The following is a 24,431-nucleotide window of genomic DNA, read 5'->3' as shown; positions in this document are numbered from 1 at the left end:
TCTTTACAGAAGGGCTGAAGGACACTTGTTCGGGATAACCTGGTTAAGAAAATTGAAGGAAAAAGAGTTCAACTGAGTCCTTTTAGAGCCCTGCAATAAATAAAAAGCTTTCTGTTGATGTTGCCCGTGAGGAAGATTAAAAGACGCCTGGAGAGGTCATGCTACCTGGGAAGAGCTGACTGTGCTAAGTGGAGGCACAGCATCTGCTGATGCATTCACAATCAGATCACATATCAGATCACACACACACACACACACAACATTGGCAAAGTTACTGTTCAAATGAGAACATTTCATGTGAAATGAAAAGTAATAATACAATCTACGATCTTGCTTGTACTTTGCTTACATATCGTACATTGGCTCTGTTACAACCATTAGGTACTAACCAATTCTCAGAATACTTTTGTGAGAAGTTGTTGCCACTTGGTACTAAATATGTATTATTATATAAGTGTCCATTCAGTTGTAGCTTCGCTCTCTCTCGCTGTGTATCTTGCCCTTTCAGACACATGCACACATGGAGTTGCAAAGTTAAGCAGGAAACAACTAAAACCCACTTAAATATTTGAAATGACCCTCGGGGGGGAACGCAGGCCATTTGTGTAATGATACATTACGTAAGTACCATTGTTATAGGTTTACATTGTAAAAGGTACTGAGTACTGTGTGAGAGCATGTGCTTACTTTTGAGTGTGATGTTATTATAACGTATTTAACGCATATTGCAGGGAGAGTTTTTTTTTCTTCCAGTATTAATAATAAACCCTCTTTGTTACTGTTGTGAGTTCATTAAACTTTAATTAGACTAACGCACTATGGCAATAGCATATTTATGTTGCACATCGTTTTGTTTATTTTCATTGCTTCCTTTTTATAGAGGTTCTTTCTGCTGTATAACCGTTCAAACCGTTCTGTAGATATATTTTTAAGCAATGCATTTCTCAGTTGGACTTAAAGTGTTTTTTAGAAATTAATGATTTTAACATCTCCACCTTTTTATATTTCATCTCTGAACTTGCTGAACCATTGAATTGTAACTTTCCATGTCTCCTTCACTTGCAGTTTGCACCTAGGAGGCAGACCCGGTTACTAATTGCATAATTACTTGATGCGTTAGTGAATCAGCTGGTAATTACACACGGGCTGTGTGCAAATTGATTTACTTGCGCTTTGCTTTCATGTATTTAAATCCGTCTCTTAAGCTTCTATGTGGCTGCTGTTTATTATCAATAGTTTACAAATATAAAAATGAGTATAGTAGTTAAAATGTATTCAACACATTAGGTGTGATTCAGTGTACAATAGAGTACCAGCTTGAAAATAAATCATAGAGCCAGTGAAAATGCAGTTATGGCTTCCTTAACAAACAAGTAGAGAAAATGTAACACATTCATCTTAATGGATTCTTTCTTTCAAAAGAAATCTTTTAAATAACAGTCTGTCTCTGTGCTTTTTATTTACAGAAGCAGAATTTAAACTTGCACACATAAGAGCTTATATAGCCAATACTGTGTGTAAAGGAGTCAAAATCACAAGACACAGCGCTATAGGGGCACCCGCTACCTTGTACTCTATGACCTTGGTTTACAATTAGACTAATAATAGAAATAGTTCCTGTAAACTGCACCCAGGCATGCAGTTTTTTGTCTTCCTGCAAGCAAATACAATAACTTTTCTGCACTGTAGAAAGACAATGTCCATTCTTACAGCTCAATATGCCCTAAGAGGTGAGAGGCTGCGGAGATGTTGACGGTCAAAAGAGCCCTGAACACTGAATGTTACTCATTTTAACAGTGTGAAAGAGTATTTGAATCTTGGGGTGATTATGAGAAACACTGCCATTAAACAATAAATAAATAAAACAGGAAGGGGTGAGAGGGTGGGGGAAGGAGGCAAGCCTTGTGCCCTGACAGGTTATCATTGGTTGGAGCCACAGGGAAGGGGAGGGGCCTCAGTGCCACTGTTTCTGTAGAGAGAGAGGCAGAGTGAGTGAGTGAGAGAGAGAGAGAGAGAGAGAGAGAGAGAGAGACAGCAAAGGAGGATAAATGAACACGGGGGGGGGGGGGGGGGGGGGTTTCTCCCAGCATCGGTATGCCTGCCTACCTCATTTCCAGTCCAGACATAGTTGCTGCTCCTCTGGATAGAAACAACAGCTGAGGTGTGATTGTATGTGTGTGTGTGGGTACGTGTTTTAAATATCAGTCACCCTGTGCACCGCCTTCATCCTCTCGGCTCACGGCAGTCCGCTGTGATCTTACTGCGAAGGACCAGACAGAAAACTGAGACAAGAGCAAGCGGACATAGAGGAGAGAAAAGAGGCAAGAAACAAGAGGGAGAAGAAGAAGCTGGAGAGAGAAGCAGGACGGGCAGAATAAAAAAAAGGAGATATTTCGCTTCATGTCTCCTTCATGTACACAGTGATGTCTTTTTACTGGAAGCTGTGACTCTGTGGACTATAGAGAAATAAAAGACAGCTTCAATCTGTGTGTTTAGCAGCTGCAGCACATGTTGAAGACATCTTTGACTTTATAGGGAGCGGAGGCATTTCAAGCATAGATTGGACTGGAATTCCTTTAAACAAAGTCACATTTCATTCTTTTTTTTTTTTTTCTTCAGCTGGGAAGTTTGCTTAACTGGAAAGACGAGAAGGAATACAAACATTTCTTTTTGTCTGTTTTTACCCTGGTGGTTTTGTATATTTATTGTATATTCGTAAAACCACAACTGCCTGCACCGACGACAAACCCTGGGGGGCTTCTCACCCTTCCGCTGTCGTTTCCATCCCTCCCGCATTTGAAATGGCAGATGGCAGCCGGCTCATCATGGGACCGCAGCATGGAGCTTTTTGTTTGGACTGAAACCACACCGCTCCTTTCAGAACCAGCCAGTCGCCTGTCAAAATAGTGGGTTCTTCGGATCCCCGTACCCTCGAAGGGCCCCCCCCCCCCCCCCCCCCGAGACACGTATTCCAGCCCAAGACGATGAATTCCTCCCTGGATCCACTGAACCAGAGCTCCGCTGACCCGTCAAACACATCTGCTCCCTTCTGCCTACTTGCGATAGGCTATTCCCAAATTTTCACCACCTGCCTCCTTGAAGTCTCCATCATATGTCTTCTCACTCTTCTCATTATTTCTGGTAACCTGGTGGTGATTTTTGTGTTTCACTGCGCCCCCTTGCTCAGCCAGCACACCACCAGTGCTTTCATCCAGACTATGGCGTACGCTGAATCTGCTTGGTGGGGGTCAGCTGCCTGTTCCCCTCGCTGTCCTCTCTCCATCACCTCAAGGGTCTCGACCCCAAACTCACCTGCCAGGTGTTCGGGTACATGGTGTCCGTTTTGAAATCGGTTTCAATGGTGTCGTTGGCGTGCGTGAGCGTAGACCGCTACGTTGCCATCATGCGGCCTCTGACGTACGCCTCCCTGGTGACACCTTGTCGAGTGCGATGCTGCATCGTTCTGATATGGCTGTACTCCGCTCTGGTGTTTCTCCCGTCGTTTCTCGGGTGGGGGAAACCTGGCTACCACGGGGATGTGGTGGAGTGGTGCGCGGTCGAGTGGAGGACCAGCCCGGCTTTCACGACCTTCATAGTCGCGCTGCTCTACGCCCCGGCTGCCCTCACGGTTTGCTTCACCTACGCCAACATCTTCAAGATCTGCAGGCAGCACACCCGGGAGATCAGCGAGCGCCACGCACGTTACCGGCCCCAACAACTGCAGGGCCCGGGATCGGCCATCAAGGACGGCAGTGCAGTAGAGCAAGGGCAGTTGTCCCACTTGTCCCAACCACAAAAATCCGAAACACAATATCAGCAGCCCACGTCAACCTACCCAGACAAGCGATACGCTATGGTACTGTTCCGCATCACGAGCGTGTTTTACATCCTCTGGTTGCCCTACATCGTCTACTTTCTGTTGGAGAGCGGTGGGATCTACCAACACCCTGCAGTCTCGTTCTTCACCACATGGCTCGCCATCAGCAACAGCTTCTGTAACTGTCTCATCTACAGCCTCTCCAATTCTGCCTTCAGGAAGGGCCTCAAACGCCTCTGCTCCTTCTGTTTGCAGCGCAGTGGCAGTAGTGGCTTTGGGGTTAGGAGCACCAAGAAGGCGTTCGTTGGTTCTGTCGAAAAAGGATGTGGAGGAACTGGGTATGGCTTCGGTCATGGGGAAATAGGAATCGGCACAACGTGTCACGTGTAGACCACACAAGAGAGGAAGCCCTTGTGCCAAATTAGCATTTGAACTGGTTAAAAGATGCCTGATGTGAGTGCCTCTTTGAAGCTTAAATGTGCTGTAAAGAGGTGGAAGGGGCCGTTGATCTGCCGCTGCTCTTTGTGTCGCATTTGGAGGTTACACAGGCGTCCTCTCTGCACACTCCACAGCTGGCAAAGACAGAGGGAAGGAGTCGAGAGCAAAGCGCTGAAGACGAAAAGGCATAAATAGCCCAGCAAGGTGTTTTTAAAATGAGAAAACTCAGCAAACGTACTTGTTGGAAAGGAGCAGAACAAGGTGTCTGAACATCTCTGGAGAAATGAACTCTTTTGAGGTAGAACATTTGAATCCTAAAGTTTTCTGAGATGGGATCTGAATCCTTAACTTATTTTGCCAAAACAACAAAAACGTTGCAAGACAAGTGTTGTGAAAAGCTGTGAGTTGAACAATGCGACCTTTTGTTGCCAGATAATCAGGACAGTGGCAAACGGAACAACCGTTGACTGCTGTGTTTTAGTAATGTGACGCTGAGGTGAACTGCCAATAGCGAGTTCTTTAAATGTGTTTTTACTTGCTCTTACCCATCTCAGTATCTGAATACTTAAAGTGATGCAACAGTGTGTTTGTGTATTGTGTATTTGTTGTGCCTCTTGTTGATGCTGCCCATCTTGTGTTGTACGTCTGTTCACCGAACAAAAAGCAAACGGTAGTTTCATGGAATTTATCTTTCAATCAACTTTTCAAATCTTGTAAGTTTCATTGCACTTTTGTTCTTTTGGTTATATAACTAAATGTATTTCATAACTACCCACGGTAAAGCAAGACTAAGAGAGGATGTATTTTTACACTGATTGTTGGTACATCATTGGACTGATTTTTTTTTTTTTTTTTTTACGGCTTTGATCAAAGAAAAATGTTAAACTCTTAGAAAACTGACCCTTGAACTGTGATCCTGACCACCATATCTTCGTTAATTGGCTGAGAGGGATAGTCTAATGAGCGGTCTTAAACATATATTACCGTGTTAAAACCTAGGCGTACTTTATGCTTCGTGTATTCTTTATTTGGATCCCCATTAGCTTTTACAAAGAGGTCGCTTGTCTTCCTGGTAGTCCACAAAAAAATCAATAACAATAAAAACTATTTTAAATCAAACTGTCACTAAAACAAGAAAAGACAAAACAAACCAAATACAAGTATCAGGAGATAACAGCTCTGCATATGGAACAATAAACAATGGTGGCCTACAATGGGAACAAAAACTAAATAGTCACTAATACAATATAGTAAAACCTATCAAAAGGATTCTAAAACAAACCAAAATAACATTGATATGAGAGTCGTCCATTTTTGTTTTAGTGACTTTCTGAAAGAAAATCTACTTTTGGTCTGTCTGAGGTGGTGGGGAGCATATTCCAAGCAGACAAAGTTCTAGAAGAAGAAGAAACACTTTGTTTTCTTCTTCTTCAAATAAAATGTTTGCATAAATAACAATGGACTAGATTTTAACTCCGCCTCCACGGTTAGCCATGATCATCGTTTATGCGACTTGCACGGATAGAACAATGAAAAACTAATCTCGCTGCTCTGTTCTGTTCAATTTGAAGTTATTTTTAGATGCTTCTGAGTTGCACTCAACTGGGCAGTCCTCCAGGTGTATTGGGCTGTGATGGCATTATTGTGCCTGCATTAGGGGACTAGTGTATATATATACACACACACGCATATACACAACAAACACACCAACACCTGTGGATCAAATGTAAACCGAGCATTCACATAGCCCATTCCCTCTGCTGCCAGCAGGCTAACCTCTGGTTAAACTCTGACCTCTTTACAGCACCAGGAAGAAGACTGAGCCCTCAACTCACCGAGGTTCAGTCGCGCGCGCGCGCGCGCGACTGAAGACCAATAATAAGCTGAAATGAACCCAAGTGTACATACTGTGTCACTCCACTCAGAAATTGTGAAACATCATCACTATTTTGAACCACGTCACCGTTTATTTAGGTGCAGATAGTCTAACTTTATATATTTGATCTAATCTGCCAAAGAAAGTTAAACAAAAATATCTAATATGATGATTTAGTAAAATGCGTTTTCCACAAAGTTCGTGTAGGTCCACTGTATTGGCACAGGGATGCCTTGTGTTGCATGAATATGACTGTTTCTCAGTATATAGTGATATATTGTTGCCTTGATATACAAATGAACATGAAGTGTTGGGGAGAGTATTTTCCTCACATTTCTGGAGGGCTTCATTCATAGACCCACGACTGTTTTCACAGACTGGATACGTACGTTAGCCAGCCTTGATTCCACACTCAGTACATGATAACCTGAGCCCCATTTCTTTGTCATTAAGAAAATTCAGCTACACTAAAAAAATATTAGCTCCTCTCTTCTGTAAAACACATGACTCAAAACTGTTATTTTTTGCCTTCTAATTTATTTGTTAGTGTGTGTCTGGGTATGTTAGGATGCAGCCATTCGCTGAATTTGACTGTTTACGGTGTTCCAGCCAGGGTGCGAGCATTGCTTCATTGCTTTGTTAGCTGCACATCACTCCCCTCGAGTATACTGTATTTCTGTGAGTGTATGTGAGTATGAAGTACAATGGTGGTAGATTCACATGTCGTCTTTATACAGGCTGGCTGTTATCTGTGAAGCATTGCCAAGTATTGTATTTGTAACGTCCTTTGTTCAGAAATGACGTTCACAGAAACGGCATGTACAGAAACGGCGAATTGAATGTCTGCTTGTTGCTACAGAAATTTGTATTTTTGTAAAATGACTTAGTTGTGAACTCTTAATTAGATTTAGTAGCATGCTTCTCTATTGAAAGGAGTCTCGATGAAGGATGCATTTTATTTTACTTGAGCATTTTCTGTCAAGCTGTCTCTGCTGATAACTTTTGAATTTGAGGAAAGATGAAAAGATGTTCTCAAGGGAATAACCACTCTGGTGGTGGTTGTGTCGAGGTGCGGCGCCATGTTGGTTAGGATTAGAAAGAGCAAGGGAATGTGGACACAAAGGCTGGTTTAGAAATCTATCTATCTGTCGGTTAAATACAGTCTCCTGCCATGAAAGAGGAAAATGATCGCTGATGAGGCACAACAATGGGTGGAACCTTTTTCTCTAAAAATGAGTTAAAAACTGGAAGGCTATCTGCAGATAGGGTTTTTCAGGTAAAATATAAATACAATCGCAATGGTTCCTAGCTTCCTTACTGACTTTTCTTTTGTTTTTCCAGAGTCCTTATATTATGCGCAGGTCATATTTATTTCATTTTAAGCCCTTTTACGAGTTATCCTGAAACAATAGAAGGTGGCTGCTGCTTCATCTTCCTCTTCGTCCTCTGGCATCGTATGTGGTTGGCAAACGGCTTTAGTTGCATCGCGACTTTCAGAACTGGGGCAACCCAGATGTGAATCTGTCCCGGGAACAAGCATAGTCCGTATGTATTGTACTGTACATGTGGATCAATGTAAATATTAAGTTTGTATAAACTGTATCTTGATTTTATTCAGATGCAGAACACGTGACAGTGATAAGTGTGATGGGGGCCTTATTTAAAATAACCTATAAAACAGATTTTGAGACACACATTTTTATCTTGAACATATTAGATATTTATTAGAGTAGACAGTACCCTGAATGGGCAGTACAGCCTCACTCTTGTAGTGCACTTTAACACACACACACACACACACACACACACCCCACCAGACTCCCACTAATGGCCAATTCATGACCAATTTATGACAATAATCTGTTCTGAGGAACACTGTTAAAAAACCGTGGTGTGGAAACGTCCCAAAAGAGGAATGAATTTATCTCTGCGTGTGATTTTTTTGTCCACAATGAATGCTGGAAATTGCTCACAGTCAACAATGGGGCATCTGTAAAATTCAGATTGAGAAAAATGAAGCCATTAGTGTACAGATCGGGACAAACTACGTCATATTTCATACGTCATGGGTGTTGAATGTGCGATAAGGTTTTTGTAAGATGTATGCTTTTATAGTTGGACAATGTCTGGGTAATGCAAAAGGTCAAACATGTTTGATATTGCGGTCATGAAAGTGAGTCTGTGAATTTCTTTCTTTCATTCCACGATGCTTTGTAGGTGAAATGCCTATATGGTATTAAAACACGTGTAAATGTTGTGTATCTGTACTGAGCAAATAAATGTGATGTTATCTCAATGTATTCAAACTCCCTTGTGCTAATTGCCTCTCTACGAACACAGGCATGGTGGACACATTTTCTTTTATCATCAGTTTCTTTACCCTCTTCGCAGGTGAAACGTCTTCAAGTACGTTCCTCTCTGTCGTCTCCGTTCTCATCAGATGCATATTTCCCCTGCTCTGCTCGTGCTGAAGCTGCTTACCAGTGCACAAAAAGTAGGGCATGAGACAGACGATTAAGATTTAATGATGGATGACGCCAAGGTGAGGAAACAGCTTGAGCACGTGCTCTGCCCATTACACATTATTGCAAAGAAAATCACAGATTTAAACAGTTTATGATTTGCTTTGTTAGTAAAGGAAGTACAAATCTCAATTGTTAGTGATGAAAGCAGCTGTCAAGGCTCTACTAGTTATTTACAAAGCATTACATTTACTGTCACATTCACTGTTTCTTCTATAAGTTGAATCAGAATCCAGTAATACATTCAAAGTATAGCACTCAGGGTTGCTTTGTGTTGGGTTGTATCAGGCTTGATAAGTATCACCCTGTGTTCTGTTGGCATCTCAGCAGAGTCCTTTAGGAGCAGAGAAAGAATAACAGAATGACATGTCAGCTATTGTGTTGAGTCAGAGAAAATCAGGGACATAAACAATAGAAGGCTCGCTACTCAGCCTTCCCACGGAAGCCCTACTCCGGTACTTTATTCCTAGCTTTAGACACACGCACACACACACAGACACACACACACACACACACACACACACACACACACACACACTGTACCTCTGCCCCCAGTGAACAGTTTTTTCGTAAGAAGAAAATGTTTTGTTCCTTGACTTCCATTCAGTTTAAAGATGCTCTTTGATTTCCATACAGTGTCACTGACGGTAGACAGTGCTTGGACACATTCATGCCGTAGTGTTCGTTAAGGACAGTTTGGACAAAAGTAACTGTTGCAGTCTGTTTCATATCTGTCACCATATGTAGCTGCTGTTGGATGAAAATGGCGGGTACTTGTTTAGACTCATGGCTTGTAACTTTTCAAAAAAAGATCTGCGTCCCAGCATGAAACGTCTCCTCTGCAGTAAACATTCAGTTTCGTATGGTTTTATCAACATTCTTCTCACAGTTTTCAGCTTAACCTTATGACACATTCCTTTACAGTGTGCCATTAAACAAGTGTGTGTGAAGCCTTGCTGAAAGAAACGCATATGGAGATAGAGCGATTAGCCCAGCATAGCATAAAGGCTAGCCCCGTTATGTTAACTTCAAACGTATGTCTGCCAGCACCTTTTTAAAGCTCCCTAATAAGCAGATCCCGGTGCCTTCCAGCTGCAGAATTGTCATCACTGTGAGGTTACAAGGCAGCCAGTCGAGACTCCTGGAAATCACTCCAGTTTTAACAGCACGTAACTACCCGTAAAACCACAACTTAGTGTTTTTACACTTTGTTTATGAACGTATTGCATGCTGCTTCCAGCAGCCTTATTCTTGTTGCAGATTATAAATATGGATTAAACTGCTCAAGTGTCAATTAAAGCTACAGCACTATCTATGTCATCACCTTTCACTGTCTTCGTTATACATTTCCACAGAGATACACTATTCTTAGCATTATCGCTCTCTTTGTCTCTCTTAATTGCTTCAACTTGCTCTCACACTTTGTCCACGTTCATGAGACACTGGATATGTTTTCTGTCCCCTCTCACGCTACCCTCATTCCAACCCTCACGTTAACTGAATCGACAGACGGACAGAAAGGAAGCTAATTGGCCGTTATGTCAGAGGTCTTTGTACATGCTCTCAGCACTCCAGATAAGTACGGCTAAGTGGTGCTTGTATAAACATGGATCCTTATCATTCACTGAGAGACTGCGGCCCAGGGCAATGGGCCCTTCACACTGGTAGCAGAAGCGCTGACCCTGTGCTCTAAAATTGCATCAATACCAATTTCAATATCAAGATTTCTAGGGTGCCTGTGTTTTCTTTTTTTTAATAATCGATTAATCATTTGGTGTATGAAATGTCAAAATTTAGCACAAAAATGCCTCTCAGTACTTCACAGATTTGGGTGTTTTAAAAAATATAATAACATAGTAATAAACACCAACCATATAACAGAGGAACTGTTACTCTCATAATCATCACTACTCAAACTTCCCTAAGTATCTAGTTTAGCTGGCTGTGCACACACACACACACACACACACACACACACACACACACACACACACACACACACACACACACACACACACACAGAGTAACTATGACGTACAGGGTGTGGTGGAAGTTGTGGAATGGACTCATAAAATAGCCCCCTGTTGTTGGTCTCTGATCCCCATTACCTCACTTTGTTTTAGTATTCTTTTCTTCCTGCATTTCTTCTTCTACTTATATTATTTTGGTTTGACTTTCCTCCTCCTGTGGAAGCTGGAATAGAACGCTTAGAAAGAAAGAGAGGGAAGGACATGATGGGTGCAGTAACCGAGAGAACAAGAAGGTATAATTAGCTACAAAGAGAACAAGAGAGATTACAAACAAACAAACAAAAACAACTTTGGTGATTTAAATGCAGGGATTTCTGTTTTAACTTACATCCACTTTGGTGTAGCAGGATGGGTTTCTTAGTTGGGATTTTAAGCCCGAGAGGAATTGATGGTAATCCAGCAAAAGTGCCATTGAGCAAGGCACAGGATGCTGAAAAAACTCAAGGAGTACTTTTTAACATCCCAATGTGTAATGGAACATTTTCCTACATTGATCAATGGAGTATCACATTAATGTGCTCCTTTCTCATGAACTTGGCGAGGCGTTATTGTTACTCATTGCTGACGAATGGAAACCTTTCTTTGCTCTTGCTGACTGTCTCATTATTCACTGATGGTCTGAGAGCACGGTCACAGCACCAGGCTAAACAAAGAACGCCAAAACGGATTTCTGCCTACAAAGTTTAATGAATGCCCCATCTTTGTATTAAACAACATGCGGTGTCCACTTCAGAGCCATTTTGCGGCCAAGTACTGTGAAGATATCTTAAAATCTGTATTTGATTCGTCATGTAATGGCCAGCGTGTCTTGGAGTAACATTACTTATTTAGAGGCTTTTTGTTCCAAATACAATGAGCATCAATAATGAAATGAGGGGTGATTAATCTTTGTTAGTGGAGTAGTTACTGATCTGTGTGAATGTTCCTTTCAGGGTGAATTGTAATAATAACTCAGACTTTACTCTATCGCCAAATTATCGGGTCAAAACGTTAATGTCTAGTTATTTAGTTTATGACATAATACCTACAAAACTAATGACATACCCGTCATGCTCATCTGTACTTTGTGTTTAGTGATGAGCTTATACTTGCTTAGCATTAGCATGTTAGCATTTAGCTTAAAATATTGCTGTCTCACAAAGCTGCTCGCATAGTTGTAGACTCTTTATTCTTGTTCTTTTTCCAGCCCGTCGCACCACTCGGCCCAAATACGATCGCACCATTTTTTTGCGGGACAAAGTACAGCCGTGACCTTTTATTGTTCTCGTGCCGATGGTCTGGCTGATCCACTCTGTAACATTTGATTGCGGTGTTGGTAGACGGTGTGACGATGGAAGCCCAACACCCTCCTATCAGCCTGCTGTTTTACAGGACAGTGTTATTGTTTTTATCATATGACCTCCTTGTTGATATCATTCTGAAGTTCTCGGTACTGATTGCAAATCATGGCGTGCTACATGATGTCTTCGGTCACATTTCCTTTACTGTTGTTTTGTTGCAGTCTGTCCGAACGGTGTTATTATGTTAGTAACTATTGTTAGCGTATGTAAGCGTTTGCAACATAAGAATCACTTATCAGACAAGATACAGGGAGATGCGTACAGTTTGTTCTGTTGAAGAGAACACTCTGTGCTGCCAGTAATTCATCTTGACCTATACTGTAAATCTCAGCGGTGTGTTGCCACCACATGACCGCTGCTGGTGGTTGTCTAATAAAGCTGCTTGTGGCTTCTTAAGTGACTCCCTCTGAGTGACACACCATTTTCACTTTGTTTCATTCACTGTGACCTTTTTGTCCCCCCCTCCTCTTTTGTCTCATTATTAGGAGTCCCCTCAGGACAGCGCTATTACCAGGGACATTAACAGGACATTCCCGGCTCATGACTACTTCAAAGACACCGGAGGAGATGGACAAGACTCCCTCTACAAGATCTGCAAGGTGGGACACACACCCGTGCAGGAGGGTGTTTAGATTACAGTTTTAGAGTCAACAGAGGGCATTTTTGGAGAAAAATGGATGAGTGGATAAAGCACACAATACAAAAATGCAGCTCGACACTTATTATATTGTGTATTTGTGTTATTGTTTATGTAAACAAATGTGAATTCTTACAACCCCATTCTTCAAAGTGAAGAACTGATTAATTAATACCGTATAACGTCTGTCTTCTTGGGGATTTATTGTAAATATTTACACTAACAATTGTTCTTTTTGTTAGCGCTGGTGTGCATCGCTAGAACCAATTATAGCCTTCTGCATGTGAAAGAGAATCACATGTTCCCCTGGTATACAGCATATTTATTGTGTAAACTTTGGACTGGCTTTACAGTTGGTCACGTAACAAAGTTTTCAGAGCAGTAGTGAAAGTTGTCAGCGCTAAAGGGGAACTGCTTATTAATTAACTGAACAGTTGCTCTGTTTCTGGGTGGTTCAGCGAGTTCACAACAGCCACAGCCACTCTAGAAATACAGTTTATAATCGAACGAACACACACACACACACACACACACACACACACACACACACACACACACAAGACTCTAATATAATGACTCCTGCTGCACAGCAGACTCTTACACACTGGCGTGATGCTGAAGTGCCGCCGCAGCTGAGACACGTACGCATTTCAACCTATAGTTCCATAATCCCACATGAACGGTTTGGCTGTAGTTTGGTCACTGCTGTCATTCATTATGTATAACTCAGGTGAGGGCATCCATCTGTTTCCCAGACAAGCACCTCCTCAGGTGTGTTTGAATAATTCAGCGGGCTCTCCCCTTCCTCTGTGTGTAGATTGATCCACACTTTGTCTGTTTGACTTGCACTCATTATTTGTAGCTCAGTAGGCCACTACAGCCCCTTTTTCCAAACTGTCCCTAGCTCCCTCCCTTCATACTCCATTTCCTCAACACCAACATCTCTCTCCAACCCTTCCCTTTCCTTTCTGTTTGTCTTTTTCACAACTTTTATCTCATGGTCATTTCTTTCTTTTTCTCCGTCCCTCACTCCAGATGCTTCTCTCATGTATGTCTTGTTTTACTGCCAAAAAAAAACCGTCGCCAACTTTAGCTGTTCAAAAAGGGAATAAAAACAACAAGGTATCACTCTCAACAGCTTGTGCAATATAATTCAGGAGATCTGTAGCCCAACAAGTCTGCTGTGAGTTAAAAAAGCGTTATACTTTATATATATATCACTGTTATGATGATGGTGGGTGGGTGTAATTTCTCAACTGTTTAATTTGCTTCGGTTAATTTAAAGCTGTGTGAAGCTTCCAGCATAGCTTAAGTCATATTTCTCACCACCTGTCGGGTATAAGTTCCGTATTTACGGACACTGATCTTGCCCTGGGCCGGTTTGCCAACTCCTAAGGAAAAATATTTTGGTCTTCTACTTCGGCTGCTCTTCTCTCTTTCACAATATATTTCATCATTTGGTTCTGTGTTGAAATGATAAATATTGTTTAATGTACCTGTAAAAAATCTTGGATTGGATCAGCAACAGGCTGCAGTTGCAAAAACAAAGTCATTATTCACTCGCTGGACCCCATAATAAAAAATTAAAAAAAAGATCTTCTCATCATTTAATTACCCGCATCAATTTTTGAATTCACCGTGAAACAGATTTACTAACAGCGTGCCCGTTTGCCTTTGTCCTCCCCTTCAGGCTTACTCTGTTTACGATGAGGAGATCGGCTACTGCCAGGGACAATCCTTCTTGGCTGCTGTGCTGCTGCTGCACGTGAGTTCACCCATCAGCAGGGTCCACCTGTTTTCTTTTCTTTTGACATCTGTATCTAAGACATTGAATGTATTAGAGACTTGTCTGTAGTATATTCAGTGCAGGATATGATATGCATGATGTACTGTTACTGCACCGAAACAGTTTGAGGAAGGTTTCAGATGTGAGCTGGTATCTGTTGGCCACTGACATTATATATTTTTTAAATAAATATCATATAATGTGTTCATATTTATTAGCCAAGCCGGAGTGGCTTCCCTTTAACATGCCAACACTCCCACCTAGTGGACAGACAATGTCTGTCTTTTTATAAGCTGATGGACGGAGGGAGAAATGTAAAGCGACATCATAAGGAGTCATTTAACACTCTCGGGTAGTGTTATATTAGCCTTACCTGAAACCCGTGGAGGCACTAATTACTAAACCTCTGTGTCGTCTTCCTCAGATGCCGGAGGAGCAAGCGTTCAGTGTGCTGGTCAAGATCATGTTTGATTACGGGCTCAGGGACCTTTTCAAGCAGAACTTTGAAGACCTGCATTGCAAGTTCTTCCAACTTGAGAGGCTCATGCAGGTATGCGTGTTTCATTTGCAGATGTGAAGAGTTTTTTCTCTGAACGTACACCAAAGCAGTGGTCGACCTCACTGTGTTCACGCATAATCAGGCTGAAAAGATGTGTTAGCTTGCGTACAAAGGGCCACTTTGCTTTTTTTTACTTTTTGTGTTTATTACATCTATTCATTTACCTCTCTCCTTGTTCCTTCCCTCCTCATCATTCCTCCTACCTCTCTGTGCTCCTGTCTCTTTATTCCTTTTTCTCCCCCTCTGTCTCTCCTTTGCTTTCTCTCTCTCCTCAACAGGAATATATACCAGACCTGTACAACCATTTCCTGAATGTGGGTCTGGAGGCCCACATGTATGCCTCTCAGTGGTTCCTCACCCTCTTCACAGCCAAGTTCCCTCTTTACATGGTCTTCCATATCATTGACCTGCTACTGTGTGAGGTTGGTAATGACCCACAACTCAACTTCCCCTGCTGAAATTCAGTAATACAGTAAACAATGACATGGGATTTTAAATACAACACAGCTGTATTCTAAGGAACCCTTTGCTATGGCTCTAAGCGGAGCTCATGTACCTCCTGTTTATTTTGATGTGTTCACTGGAAGTTATTTACAGATTTGTTCAAATTAAAGCACTGAACGCCTCCAGGGGTTAAAATAATAATAAAGTTTGAAGTGAAGTTTGGAACAATGAACACTTCCAAGAGCTGGCTGTTTGGCCAAAGTCAATACAATAATTGTATCCACTTGACAGCCTGTGAGAGCATGGGGGGGAAATAATTTCTTGTCTGAAGAGAGACATTTTTTTTTTTATCCTGAGTGTTAAGTCTAGTGAAAACCAAGTCCCATTAATCAGCTGAATAATGCAGGGAACCGTGATTCTGTAATGATGCATCACAGCAGCAGGACCTGGGAGGCTGTTCAAGATCTAGGAGATGATGGACAGACCCGATTACAGAGAGGGAAAAAGCTGCTTCAAATCACACACAGCCTCCGACCAAGGGGAAGATTGACCTTTCAGCACGGTGGTCCAAGCCAAGAAAACTGGAGTGTCAGCCAAATCCCGAGCCTCTGTGGAGAGATGTTAAGATTGGAGTTATTCAACTTATGAAGTCTGACAGCGCTGATAACAAATCTGCCAGGAAGAGTAGGAGACACTGCAAATTCAAATATTAGCAGCAACTGCAACACTTAAAGTTCTAGTAGTTTATACATTTCTCTTTCATATTAACAAAGCTGTAAATGTCCCTTTATCATTGTTGAGTATTGTGTGTCCATTGCTGGCAAATAATATTTTAAGATAAGATGGTATGCGCCGTCCTTTTTTAATAGTTAAACCCATGTTTTATTTTTATTTCTTTGGACCTGCAGTTTCTCTAATTCCTTAACACGCCATGAAACATGTGTCTTTATTTTCAGGGCATCAGCGTGATCTTCAATGTGGCCTTGGCATTACTAAAGGTAAGGTAGCCCAAACAAATATGAATGCACACACAAAACAACACCACTCGCAACCACAGAAAGGCACAGCAGGTACCTTAAGAAGCTCTAACCTTGGAAAGATTTTAAACGTCTGCGCATGTGAGGACTCACCCCACGGATCCGTCCAACTTTTATCTCATGCTTGTTTCTTAACCTAAGCTAGTTTATCACAAACCTGTTGTTTATCATAAATAGTTAAGACAATTCAGAAATGTGTGTCAATCAGTGAGGATTGTGCTGTTTCATGTTGCAAAAAAAGAATCAAGTGTCAACCAAACAGGCTGTTCCAGGTTGTGCGTATCGGTTTCTTAAGTGTTCACCATCTTTCTTTTCCTCAGACATCAAAAGACGATCTGATCCAAACAGACTTCGAGGGTGCACTCAAGTTCTTTCGTGTCCCGGTTCCGAAGAGGTACCGCTCTGAGGAAAACGCAAAGAAACTGATGGAGCTGGCCTGTAGCATCAAGGTGAGTTTAGAGTAAAAATAGAATAGAGTACAGTCACAGTTCAAACCTCTGAGACGTCAGGTTCAGCTCTGTCTTATTGCATTGAGAGTGTTGTTAGTGACCTCATTTTAGTTTAAAAATAGAAATGTATGCAGTTCCGTTATGTGGTAAAGCTAATGGTCTTTAAGATGCTCAGAAAACCTCAAACAGTAATGAAAACGAAACCTTTAGCAGTGCTACTTATCTACCAGTAGGGGCCACTTTTGAACTTTAAATCAAGTTTAACAGATGCAATGAGCACACGTACACCATCACACCTCTTTCTTCCTGTCTGTGTCTTAAACACGCACACACACCTGTGTCCTGACCTGTTTTGAACAGACTGGCCTAATTCAGAGGGCCTGACTTTGAAGGTAACTTTGGGCAGAGATATTAATTAGCACACATGGGGAAAGTTTTTAGCTATTTGGTTTTCAGTTAGGCCACTGGACAACAGAGATACACACACACACTCACACACACACCATCACACACACACACACACACACACACACACACACACACACACACACACACACACAATCAGCTAATCCAGCAGAGAAAAAACTAGTGGAACAAAATCAGAGGCACATGGACTTGGTGTGCAGTCTTGAAGATGTTTAAGTGCTCATCTTAGAGGCATCACTTCTGAACATAAATCACGAGTTTGGGCTGATGAGGCTTCTCAGATAGAATCCTCTATGAAATATTTGTTTGTCTAATTGTCACGCTTAGTTATGCTTTTGTTTTCAGGGATGCATTGGACCTATTTGAACGAAATGCCTGCATGTCGTTAAAAGTGACCTACGATTTCCTGCTTTACGAAGTTATTTCCAGCACATTATGTGGCAAAATCTAACAATCCCAAGAAGTCATGAGACCTCAGTGAGTACGACAATGGTGGAGCTGGTAAACAGGATTTAAAGTTTGGATTATTATCTTTGAATGGCCTACAATGAGATATATCCATGTACGCCTTGATGCTAAAAAGCACAAAATGATGGAGACCTCTCTTGGTTACATGGAGTTTTTAATATATTTTATTTATGTACCAGAGGTTAAGGTCAAACATCCTGGTCCTTCTTCCCCATCTTCATCACCCTCATGGTAGAATAAGCATGGAACTGTCAAAGCAGAATGTAGTTTATAGTGGTCTTATCTCCAGAGGAGGAACGACAAGTGTAACTAATTGTAAAGTTATGGAATGAGTTAGTTAGTTAGTTGAGATATGGATACACCATCGTACAGTAATAGGAGTGCCTGTGTTCGTTCTAGTAGACGGCATTAAGAGGAAAAACTCTTTAAAGTACTTTACTTAGTAATTGTAGTCAGAGGTCATACTTATTTGAATAATTTTGAAGCGAATATGCGGCAAACACAGTTGGAAACTACAGTCGGGTCAGAAAATATATTCAGGAGACTCTCGGGGTCAAACTAGTGTCATTAACGTCGTCTCAGGCTGTAGTTGTTTCACCTACTTTCTCTTCTTGTCTGCCAACCTTTCGACTTCTAAAGTTAATAAATGCAAATCGCCCTGGGATTCAAATGAAAGTCATTTCCCATTGTTTACTGTGTCTTTTAGTTTCCATCTCTTTGTGTCTACGTCATAGCTCATATGAGCATGTATGCATAGGTATTGTGTTCACAGTTACAGCTCTAGAGATGAAAGGGGAAGCATACTTTTTTTAACAATATGCTTCCCCTAGTGTACTTTAATTAAGAAAACAAAAATGATAATTTACTAATTTGTTTGTAAGATGAGAAATATGTTATGTCTTTTATAAATGATGGCTGTGCTTGAGAGAGCCGTGGTTGCTCTGTGTTCTTAATTGCTTTTCTAAGTAGTAACATCTGACGATCCAGCTGTCTGTCAAAAATAATGAGAGATGACGTGGACTCCTGCCCATGATGACCTCCTGTACTTGTTCTTCCTTTTGTCGGTCTCCCATGTACACGCATGCAGAGGCACACTTAGAGCGGGACAACATGTTCTGTCCCAATTCTGCCACCATCATTAGGTGAAGAGTGCTGAAGAGGATTTGGATCCCTTGATACACTGTTGTATAACACTAAACCTGAGATGGTAACATGCAGAGGCATGCATGCACAGACCAAACGGTGCATTGATGTTGCAGCTGTAACAAGATGCTTTCAAATCCACAGAATGGACAAGCAAGTCTCTCTTTAATGTTGAGAATTATGCACATAGTGTTGGTTGTATGGTAGTTTTTTTTGAAGAAAGCTCAATGGAAGGCAGCAGCTGGGCAGTGAAAGGCCTGTTGATGAGTTGGCCTAAATGCTGTGTGTGTGTGTGTGCGTGCGTGCGTGCGTGCGTGCGCGCGCGCGCAAACGGCATCTTTAGGCATGAATGTCACTGCAAGCATTTGTGCTTGAATCAGACACTGTTTAGCTGGTTTGGGGCGATCTGAACCTGAACTCTGTGTACTTATCGGTTCATAAGGCGATAAACAGTGTGAACTTTAGGTTTACCTGCCTTGAGTAACATGTTAGCAGTTCCTTTGACTCTGCTCGTTTTGCAACCATACTGTCCCTGAGGACTGTGTGGACAGTGATATCCCAACATACCGGCTTGTCGGACAGAAACAACAGTAGCGAGTGGGGCCTGTAATCTCTTAAATCTTCATCGGCATCTTATTCAAATGCTGGACTGAACCGAACGGCTTCTCAGTCCAATCAAGATTATCAGTCTTGTGTGTTTGTTTACAAAAGATGGTAACGATTCTTCACTGGCAGCCACCTTTAGTGCTCGAGCCAATTACTAATGAGCTAGTTTATTTCTTTCTTGTCAGCAATTCTTTGTGTGTGTGTGTGTTATATAGTTGAGTACCAAACATTGTTTGTTTCTTCTGCTCTCGCTGCCCAACAGATCAGCCAGAAAAAGCTGAAGAAATTTGAGAAGGAGTACCACACCTTGAGGGAGCAACAGGAACAACAGGAGGCCCCCATCGAGAGATATGAGGTAGACATAAGCACAACATATTCACCTGTGAACATAATAACATAGCAAAAAACTATTTCTCCATGAAATGAACAGAAAGTTATTAAGCTATATCGGTAACTCTGATATGGTTTAGGATTCTTTATATCCCTGTCCTTGCAACAAATGTTGTCTTAATTTGTATTTAGTTAATAATGTAACTATAATGTAATGTATTACATTTGATTCACAGCATTATATACTCTTTAGATAAGGAAATTGTGTTGGTGCTGCATGTTGTCACTACATAGAATTAAGACAACCACCATATCATATTTTTTTTTTTCACTGTAGACCTTGACAGTCCTTGTTTAGGAGAGAAAAAGTACATGGCACCAAAAAAAGCCATTAACTGTACATGCCAAAAGTCATCTCAAGGGTAGCGGGTTGGTTGTGTACAGCACCACATCATCAATTACAGTGACTGAACCTCTGCTTTGTTTGCTCTAAAAAACTGCTTCCTTCCAACATACAGTGTATACCAATATCATTTATTTTTGTACGTCAAACGAGATGTCTTGAGATGTTTGTACTTTTGATCTTTGCATGGATTTTAATACAACTCAACCATTAAACCACAACTTGATAAAGTCAACAGCTGTCAGGTGGGATCAGTGAGATTGCAATAGTTGCAACATTTTAAGATGCTTGATTCAGGTGCATATATCCTGCACATCAGAGCGTTAAGAAGGACTGACTTCTTCTATTATGAACACACGAGACTTATATTCGCAGAATGAAAGTGAGCTGGAATATTTGAATAAAAAGAATGTCCTCAGAAATGAGGATGTGTGCACTATTTTCAATAACAGACTTGCTTGGAAGTCCTTATGCAAGACACACACACACACACACACACGTATATATAAAATCCCCAGTCATTTTTTTAAACGTCTGTTCATTTTTGACTGTAACTGTCTGTTGCTGTTAATGATGGACAAACAGGTTAAACATTACAGACACCTGACTTTATAATTACGCTGTCACCTGATCACGGTTAACTTTTACAGGAACTTCATCTCATTCTGTGAAATGAGGCACTGATCCAGGAAGAGATGCTTACATATTCATTTCAAAACTCATTTTCCCTGCTCGGTCGTCTCTTCGCTTTCACTTTCCTTCCGCTTTCATGTTCCCTCACTCATTTCCGTTCATATGTTTTTCCTTGTTTCATCATCTTTACTTTGTCTTCCTCTCTTTCTCCTTTACTCCTCCTCTCTCCCTCGGCTCAGCGGGAGAACCGTCGTCTGCAAGAGGCTAACATGCGCTTGGAGCAGGAGAATGATGACCTGGCACATGAACTAGTCAGCAGCAAGATAGCCCTGCGCAAAGACCTCGACAACGTAAGCCAAAGAGAAAGACTGTATTTGTGTCATTACGTGTGTGTGTGTGTGTGTGTGTGTGTACATGTTCATAAAAATGTGAGCTGTCACTTCTGTATGAGGAACGATTGCAGGCACAAGTGTGTTTGTGCAACAAAAACACATAAATGTAGCATAACCTTTATTTACACAACCTCAAGATGACATTAGTGTGTGTAAGGCATCGTGTCACTAAAGTGCATCTTTCAATGACCTCATCCTCATTGGGTTATTTTGTCCTGTTTGTGTGTCAGGCTGAGGAGAAGGCAGACGCCCTGAATAAAGAGCTGCTGCTGACCAAACAGAAACTGGTGGACTCTGAGGACGAGAAGAGGCGACTGGAAGAAGAATCTGCACAGGTTAGAGCCAGCAACGAGACACTTCTCAGCCTGACGTCTATATTTTAGACGTCAGCTGAATATCTCTTTTTCTTTAATATCCCGTGGGGGACACAGGGTTACAGATGGTAGGAAAGCGTCGGCACTATAGCGACACAAATCCTCAGGTAAAAAATTCACTGTTGTGAAAAGGCACTGCTTATTTCGCTCTTCCCTGGGCTCAAGATGGAGACTAGTCGGACGTATGCAATATTAATGTGACAGGTTATGTATGATCGAAGACGATCTTAAAGATGGAGCCAATAGTCTGCAGGTTCTTACTCCAACCAAACATCGCGATGGCTGATTTTACTGATACGGTCTCTTTCTGTGGGTGATGGGACTCATTGCATGTTGGCATATCTTTTAGTTTATAATACGGTTCTATGAAAACAAGGCTGTAATTTATGTTTTTACGGCGGTAGCAGTACTGACCATACCATTGCTGCACCCAGAGGTAGTGAAGCTGGATTTATATTATGTGTTAGTCAAGCTATAAGCCAGTAGATTCCCTTTAGACATACAGCAAATGTGAATCACAAGTATTCACCTTTCCACATGCAGTAGGTCTGTGTGTCTCCTAACCACTTTATCATGTAATCTGTCCACGCCATTCTTCCCTGTCTGCATGTTAATGTATGGCCTCTGTCAACAACAATAAACTACATTTCCAGGGCTTCCTTTGTCATCCGGGTCAAACCTCCAATGTCAAAGAATGTCAGTTCATCTTCAGTGTCGATTTTCTTGAGTTCAATGAAGAATCCCTCAGAGGTGAAGGCCGGACCCGCTGCCTTCTGTTCCCATGTGTGTTCAGTGCTGTCCTCCGAATGTGCCCCGTCTCTTCTCGAATGTGTAGTTGTAGCTGTGAATGATTCATGTGCTTGAATAGAGGTTGTGTTGAGGGTGTGACTTTGCCCCTGAGCTTAAAGCCTGCCAATTCCTTTCTCTGTCTTCTTCACTTGTCATAGCAGTCACATGGTCTCTGGGGCCTCTGACCCGGCTTCTGTCCTCTGTCTGTCTCTCTCTGCCCTACAACGGCCTGACAGTATGTGTGTTTGCTTGTTTTCCACAGCTGAAGGAGATGTGCAGACGAGAGCTTGATAAGTCTGAATCTGAGATAAAGAAGAACGGCTCGATTATCGGAGAATATAAGCAGGTATGTACAGTGTATCTGAAGCATGGGCTGTAGAATTGATTGAGCTCAGGAATCACTTAAAAAATACTTCAATTAAGAAGTGTTGATTCCTTTGAGTTGGCATGTACGGTACTATGAGTCTTGTTTAAATCATATTACTGAATTGTGTCTTTTCCCACAAGTACATTTCAGAGAAGTGAAACTAAACTGTTTCCTTGTTTTTGAACACTGTATTTGTGATGTTCTGTTTTGATCCAACATCACAACTCCTTCTACAATCCACTTAACCTCCCCTCTCCCACCAGCCCAAGCCTATTCAAGTATACAAATCTATATAAGTATATCCTAATAAGTATACAGACAGTATGTAATACGTGTATGCCGAGAAGATGATGGAAAGTAAATACATTTAAATAAAAGGGAACAACATTACACGGGAACAGAGTTCCTCACAGTCAGAGCTTTCGGTATCGCACATCTCTGTTACTATTGTATCTTGAAAGGTTTTTGTGTTCATTCCTATAAAATACCGTATTTCTCCATTAGAACAATACCACAAGATAATCAAATATATCTAATAATAATCTATAATTTATAGAGCTCTTCTCAAAACAAATGTATATATTTAAATAGATATTTCGATGGTAGATCGATAGTTTTGTGTGTTTCGTTGCCTCATCCTGAACTCTGGATGTTTGGGTCTCTTTTCCTCTCATCTTCCCTTACTTGGCTCGTCTTTACAGAACTAATCTCTGATCGAGCCATTACCGTGGCAGGACTATCCATAAATATATAAGAGCAATCTGTTTCCAGTCATTCATCTAGAAACATCTAATTTTACGAAACAAGCTGAACCCAGAGCCTTTGATGGCTGAGCCTGTGAGCAGATCCTCTCAGATCTCATCCTGTCACTTAATGCTTAAATATAAACCTACCTCGATCAAGTACTATTACTATCATTACGCAACAATCCAGCTCCTAATGCTCCCTGCGGAGGCAGACAGAAATAGCAAGAGGACTAATTTAGACACGGATCTTAACTTCACCTGAGACTAAAAATATTGGCAGCAGATTGGAATTTGACAGCAGATCTGAAAAGTGATGGCTGTGTGCGTTTCTGTGGGTGAAAGCAGCCTTCAGATTGCTTGCATGCAGCTGAGCAGAGCGAACTGTGAAAATGGAGCTTTGTTATTTTTGTGACAGGGAATAAGGGGGTGATGGATGGCGAGAGGGAGAGAATTAACACAAGTCTGTGGCAGAGGGAGCAGAGGGAGGACAGCCGCATTCGATCCTCTGGGATTGACATGTTGAGGAATGCCCCAAAATAGCCTGCGTTGTTCTCCAACCCAGATAACTCAAATGATACTTCAAATCGCATTTTCATATTTCAGTGGCTGTGAGCGCCATGTTTCTTTTTTTTTGTAGGATTAGAACCAAAAAAAAGGCTTAGTTTGCTAATAGCCCCTCCAGCCCCCGAGGACAGAGAAACATCCGTTAATGGTAAAGCTAAAAACAGTGGAGTGGCGTATTGTGTCCCTGTTGTAGGAGCTGAGATACACTCAGGCCTCTCTGATACTTGCGATGGACAGTGACATGTGCCAGTGCTT

The 24,431-nt window shown here is 41.6% G+C and overlaps 2 protein-coding genes across 5 annotated transcripts in view; both read left to right on the top strand.

The window, feature by feature from the left end:
• Positions 1-24,431, top strand: part of rabgap1 (RAB GTPase activating protein 1) — a 54,477-nt gene that overhangs the window by 25,146 nt on the left and 4,900 nt on the right. For all 4 annotated transcript variants that reach the window (XM_079178478.1, XM_079178477.1, XM_079178480.1 and 1 more), the window contains 10 exons: positions 12,509-12,622; positions 14,351-14,425; positions 14,871-14,996; positions 15,284-15,427; positions 16,406-16,447; positions 16,807-16,935; positions 19,841-19,933; positions 21,184-21,294; positions 21,567-21,671; positions 22,762-22,845. In XM_079178478.1, the coding sequence (XP_079034604.1) occupies positions 12,509-12,622; positions 14,351-14,425; positions 14,871-14,996; positions 15,284-15,427; positions 16,406-16,447; positions 16,807-16,935; positions 19,841-19,933; positions 21,184-21,294; positions 21,567-21,671; positions 22,762-22,845 (1,023 nt within the window). The remainder of the gene's footprint in view (positions 1-12,508; positions 12,623-14,350; positions 14,426-14,870; positions 14,997-15,283; positions 15,428-16,405; positions 16,448-16,806; positions 16,936-19,840; positions 19,934-21,183; positions 21,295-21,566; positions 21,672-22,761; positions 22,846-24,431) is intronic.
• On the top strand, positions 2,985-4,207 carry LOC306710869 (putative G-protein coupled receptor 21; the record flags this gene model as incomplete). The annotated part of the gene is given in 2 exon segments (XM_079179581.1): positions 2,985-3,233; positions 3,236-4,207. Coding segments are annotated over 2 exon segments (1,221 nt in total).

The sequence above is a fragment of the Pholis gunnellus genome (assembly GCF_910591455.1).
Source record: "Pholis gunnellus genome assembly, chromosome: 18".
Lineage (NCBI taxonomy): Eukaryota > Metazoa > Chordata > Actinopteri > Perciformes > Pholidae > Pholis > Pholis gunnellus.
The sequence above is the reverse complement of the archived record's forward strand: the minus strand, read 5'-3'. Positions and strand labels throughout refer to the sequence as shown.